Below are 6,000 nucleotides of genomic sequence, written 5' to 3' on the forward strand. Positions count from 1 at the left end.
GACCATCTGACCTCTCAGAAGTCACCATTTGACCTCTTTCAAACTTGCTCAGTTAGCTGTAGGAAGCACATGTGTGTCTCTGTGGCATGGTTACCTGATTGCTGCACACATGTGCACCACAGTGAGCCTTCTAGCTGTGAGCATTCTCCATTAAAGGGTAGACACAGATGGCACTCTGGTAGCTATGCCACAATGTTATTGATTGGCGGACAACACTGAAACCATTACCAGTACATCTACCACCATCCACATGGTCATATGCTGTCATCAGATCAAAATTGACATTGTCTTTCCAAGTCTACCAATTTTTTTTCTGGCAGTGTATACAAAAACCAGTTAGATTGAGAATATTAACTGCAATTTCTGAATCCATAGTAAACAGCTTCTCTAGCTCTCTTCTTTAGGTTAAATATATTGACATAATTAATGCAAAAAATGGTATAAGTTCGTTGTCTGGTTCAATTATCATTTTATTAAGTTAGGAAAACATCACAAATTTCCATACATACTTCTAATATCAGTTATGTAAATTGCATTGTAATATCAATAAACATGTGCTTATTGATTCCATGTTTTTACTTTGTACTGTCAACAGCTCCATTTCAAACAAATCTCATTTCTCTTGCCAGTTTCTGTTGGATGTAATTACAGATTGTTTTGGCTGAAATGTTCAAAAAAATCAGAGAATAAACAAAATAGTTATGACATTTTCCATGTTCTTCCTCTTCTGTGGCTTTTATGAAACATGAAGATCCATCTCAATCTGTATTTAGTAATTATGTTCTTGATTTTTTTCCACCTTATTATCATTGTTCCACAGCTGTCATATGTCTTTAATAATTTTATCTGTACACCACTTTGACTACCTACTAAGTGGAAGTCTTCTCTCAGGCATCATCAACATTACTGTTTTGGCTTGAAGGTGTGCCAGTATATGAGTCACATGTACTATTCATAGAATTGTCCATGCCTTCATTGTGTGGACAATGGTAGGTGGTTTCACTAAGTCTTGTCCATGGTCATTAATGTTTCAGTCACTGCTTTCACATACTTCCCAGTAGTCTCAGTTTCATATTCCATTTAATTTCCATACATTAATAACTGGAGTACTCAGCATTCATCTTGGGAAAAAAAGAAACAAGGGGTGAGATGAAACTAAATGAAAGATTCTATACATGATGCAGGTGTAATTATAAAATGAATAACAACAAATAACATTTTAAAAAGAATTTTTGCTGGTCATATTATGAAAGACAAAACATCCAAATTGAAAAAAAAAATTACAATTTTCATAAATACATTAGAGGGAATATTAGTAAATAATTGTTAATCTCATGCATTATCATAAGAAAGCTTATTAAGGAGTTGTCTCTTGTATCAGAAAAATGAGCCAATCCAAATTTATAGCCATTAAATGGTATAATGGCATGATATAGTATTACAGTAATGTATCTTGATGACTTACACACACTCTCAGCATTACAGGGAGTCCTCCAGTATCTTTCCCTTAGTTGGATGCCCTTATTTCTTCGAAAGAAGACAACCTTGATAATGTTGGAAGTCCTTCCAATATATTTGGTAACTGAAAAAAAGGATTGGGTAAACATAGCCTGACGTTTGCAAAGAACAATTTATGTGAAAATTGTCATAACAGGTGCTGCAAAACATGTAGAGTTCACAAGTTTCTAGCACCAATTCATCTGCATACATCAGTGGGCACCAATTTTAGACTGAAAGATTCTTCTCTTATGATAATTATACACTGAAGAGGCAAAGAAACTGGTACACCTGCCTAATACTGGGCAGGGCCCCCAAGAGCAAGCAGAAGTGCCACAACATGATGTGGCATGGACCCAACTAATGTCTGAAGCAGTGCTGGAGGGAACTGACACCATGACTCCTGAAGGGCTGTCCATAAATCCGTGAGAGTATGAGGGAGTGGAGATCTCTTCTGAACAACATGTTGCAAGGTGTCCCAGATATGCTCAATAATGTTTGCATCTGGGGAGTTTGGAGGCCATTGGAAGTGTTTAAACTCAGAGGAGTGTTCCTGGAGCCACACTGTAGCAGTTCTGGACACGTGGAATGTTTCATGGTCCTGCTGGAATTGTCCAAGTCTAATAGAATGCACAATGGGCATGAATGGATGCAGGTGATCAGACAGGAGGCTTACGTACATGTCACGTGTCAGAGTCATATCTAGACACATCAGGGATCCCATATCAAACTAAGTGCACACACCCCACGACATTACTGAGTCTCCACCAGCTTGAACAGTCCCCTGGGGTCATGCAGAGTCCATGGATTCATGAGGTTGTCTTCATACCTGTACAGGTCCATCCGCTCGATACAATTTGAAATGAGACTTGTCCAACCAGGCAATATGTTTCCAGTCATCAACACCCTAATGTAGTTGTTGACGGGCCCAGGTGAGGCATAAAGCTTTGTATCATGCACTCATCAAGGGTACACGAGTGGACCTCCAGCTCCAAAAACTCAATGATGTTTCATTGAATGCTTCACACACTGATGCTTGCTAATGGCCCAGCATTGAAATCTGCAGTAATTTGCAGAAGGGTTGCATTTCTGTCACATTGAACAATTCTCTTCAGTCATTGTTGGTCCCATTCTTGCAGAATCTTTTTCTGGCCTCAGCGATGTCAGATTTTTGATGGTTTGCCATATTCCTGATATACACAGTACACCCATGAAATGGTCATATGGGGAAACCCCCACTTCATCCAACCTTGGGGATGTCATGTCCTATTGCTCATGCGCTGACTGTAACACCATGTTTAAACTCACTTAAATCTTGATATCCTGCCATTGTAGCAGCAGTAACCAATCTAATAACTGTGCCAGAGACTTGTTGTCTTATATGGACCTTGCTGACTGCAGTGCTGTATTCTGCCTGTTTACATATATTTGTATTTGAATACACATGCCTATATCAGTTTCTTTGGTGCTACATTGTAGGAGAACTGGGATATTAATAACTACATTGATTGTAGTGTTGTAAGCTGTGAGTCGTTTAGCCAGAGAAGTGCTACCACATGAATTTAATGCTAGAATCCTGTTCACATCACGTGCTAAAATAATGGTGATAAGTGATACACACCACTGTAGTTCCAGTGTAGAAATGTTGTGAAACAATTACTCATTCTCTTTAGAACCATACATTTACCACACTTATATAATCTTGTTATGTTTTACTTTCACTTTTTCTGTTCTCATAAATTGTAATCCTGTCTTTCATGTGCCAGTTGAATCATTTTGCTATACTCTTGTCCCAAGGTTGTATGCTCCAGTGCTGTCTTTGAGAGAAAATAAATAATCTATTAATTTGACATTCCCTAGAACAGTTTTTCCCTTCATGCTTATTGTTGATGAATTTAAATAAGCAACAAAATTTTTCACAGCTTATTAATAATGAACAATTCTTGTAATTTCATAGGAATGCCACATGGCCATACAGGACATGTACGTTTCCTGACATGTGTGGAAACTGGATATCAGCATGTCACAAAGGAATCTTTAAAGCAACAGTCAGGGATATTTGTACGTCAGGTTGGGAGGAGCAGAGGTGAAGGCAGCAGTTCAAAATCAACTCTTCTTGTAATCTCAGGTGGAGATGGATATGAAGATTTTCGTACATCAGGTGTATCAGAAGTAGCTGGTCGGGAGGACTCTACTAATCACTTATTACTGTGGCTTGTATAAGCTGCATATAATTGCTACTTATTTACCTGCTCAGACTAGTCTACTTTAATGTGTACATTTGTGTTAAATAACCTGCTGTTACCTGTGGGTAAAGCTTGTGCTAGTCACTCATTTTGTACATTAATGCAGATCACTGTAAACATCTCATTACATCCCATAAAGTATTTAGTTACTTTTATAAGTAAGTTATGTCAGCATTTAGATTTGAACACAATGCATTATTTATATCGATGAAGAGATCTTATGATTGAATAATTGTTAGCTATATAAAACTGATTGACTAGTTACGATTTTGTTTATATGTAATTAGTCTATTGGAAAGCAGCTATGTACATATAGTAGTACCACTTCTGCAAAAGGAAATGTGAGTTAGCATTAGTGATATGAATTTGATACTTCTATAAGTGATTCAGTATTAATCTCATTCAGAAATGTCAGTGTGCATTATGAGTATTTTTTCCAAGACATTAGGAAGTGTTATGTTGCTTAAATGTGACAGTTCTGTTTTTGGAATAACTGAGTCTGGAAAGCTACACTGTAATTTGGAAATATTTACGCTTTCTGTTAAAAATAGCAAGATACCAGATTTTATGGTTGTGTGAGAGTCATTTCATTTTTGAAATGGCACTGATGGTGGTGATATGTAGCTCTACTCCAGTTTGTTGATACTTGTTTTTAATAATCAGCATTTTATTTTCATAATGAATGATGCAAACATCCCATGAAACTTTATATTGTTAATTGTTATTGTATACATGTATATTGTTTAAAATGATATATTTCTTTAACATGATTGTGATAAGTTACTTTGTGTGTGTGTGTGTGTGTGTGTGTGTGTGTGTGTGTGTGAGTGTCTCAGAGAGATAAGAGGGAGGGAGGAGGAAGAGGAAGAGAGAGAGAGAGAGAGAGAGAGAGAAGAGCAATTGGTGAAAAGGGAAAAAGAAATGTTAACTGAACATTGTTACTTAGTTAACTACATTCTGGCCATGATTGATCTTAAAAGATCTCTATAAAACTAATAAATTTTTATAGCAAACTGTATTCAAATAAAAAAAATCTGCTAGCCTTTCTTGTAAAATAAAAAAGAAAATAGACTATGACTGGTATGTAACACTGCTCAAGGAATGATCATCTAATAAGACATTATTTTACAGACAAGAGGCAATTGTACAACAACAAAATTTATATCTTACAAGTATTTAAACATATTAATGTAGAATATCGGAACTAAATGGTATGTGAAAGTCCACAGAATAATGTCTGGAAGATCTAATTGTCCTGTACTGTATGTAGAAACGTGAATACAATATTGACAGAAAAAATGACATTTATTTTTCCAAGTTTTCTTACATGCATATTCATAATAATAGACCCTAAGTTAAAAGACATCATCAAATACACAGTAGCTCTAGTATGAATTTTAGTAAACAGTTTAATTCTCAGTGAGTTATGTTTCACTGTAACGAAAACACTAACATGGTACACTAGCACACCAGTTGGATTTAGGTGTGTACCTCCATGTTTGGTTCCTACTTTGTGAAAGTACAAAAAAAAATCATTATTTATGAAATTGTTTTAAAAAATATTAGTCACATTATTTAACTGCATTAGAATTAATTCCAGCTGAAATGGAACAAAGCAAACAACATAATGAAGAAATATATCTGTTATTAATATCATCAATATTGATCTTGTGTCAATGTAGTCATTGTCCTTTTACCAAGAATCAGAAATTCATTTGTTTATTTTGAGTTATAGAGAGCCATTTGAATACAGTTTTCCTCTTGTGAATAATTTTTACATGTGGCTTGCAAATGAAAGTGTAACATGTATTGAATCCTGTTTATTTACAGTATTTTATTTACTCATTTATTCATCTTAGACCATTCAGTACAAAAGTGTCCGACATGTCATAAAATTATAAAGATAGTGTACACATATATGCTGTTGTGGAGTTTCTCTTCTTGGCACAGCAGCATACCACCTAGCTTACACATTCTTCTCGAAGATGTCAGCTCAGCATGCACTTTTTAATACATCTAAAAGCAGAGAAAAACTGAAATGTTAGTCAAAGGGGTTAGCATCTAGGGTCCTTCAATGAAAAGGGTTTGTTGTTGTTGTTGTGGTCTTCAGTCCTGAGACTGGTTTGATGCAGCTCTCCATGCTACTCTATCCTGTGCAAGCTTTTTCATCTCCCAGTACCTACTGCAACCTACATCCTTCTGAATCTGCTTAGTGTATTCATCTCTTGGTCTCCCTCTACGATTTTTACCCTCCACG

General features: G+C 36.0%; 1 protein-coding gene across 1 annotated transcript in view; it reads left to right on the forward strand.

Moving 5' to 3' along the window:
- Positions 1-5,522, forward strand: part of LOC124555748 (rho guanine nucleotide exchange factor 17) — a 386,854-nt gene extending 381,332 nt beyond the window's left edge. The window contains exon 17 of the mRNA XM_047129772.1: positions 3,455-5,522. Within this exon, the coding sequence (XP_046985728.1) occupies positions 3,455-3,720 (266 nt within the window). The 3' untranslated portion in view covers positions 3,721-5,522. The remainder of the gene's footprint in view (positions 1-3,454) is intronic.
- Positions 5,523-6,000: the final 478 nt, after the last annotated feature.

Source organism: Schistocerca americana, chromosome X, assembly GCF_021461395.2.
Source record: "Schistocerca americana isolate TAMUIC-IGC-003095 chromosome X, iqSchAmer2.1, whole genome shotgun sequence".
Lineage (NCBI taxonomy): Eukaryota > Metazoa > Arthropoda > Insecta > Orthoptera > Acrididae > Schistocerca > Schistocerca americana.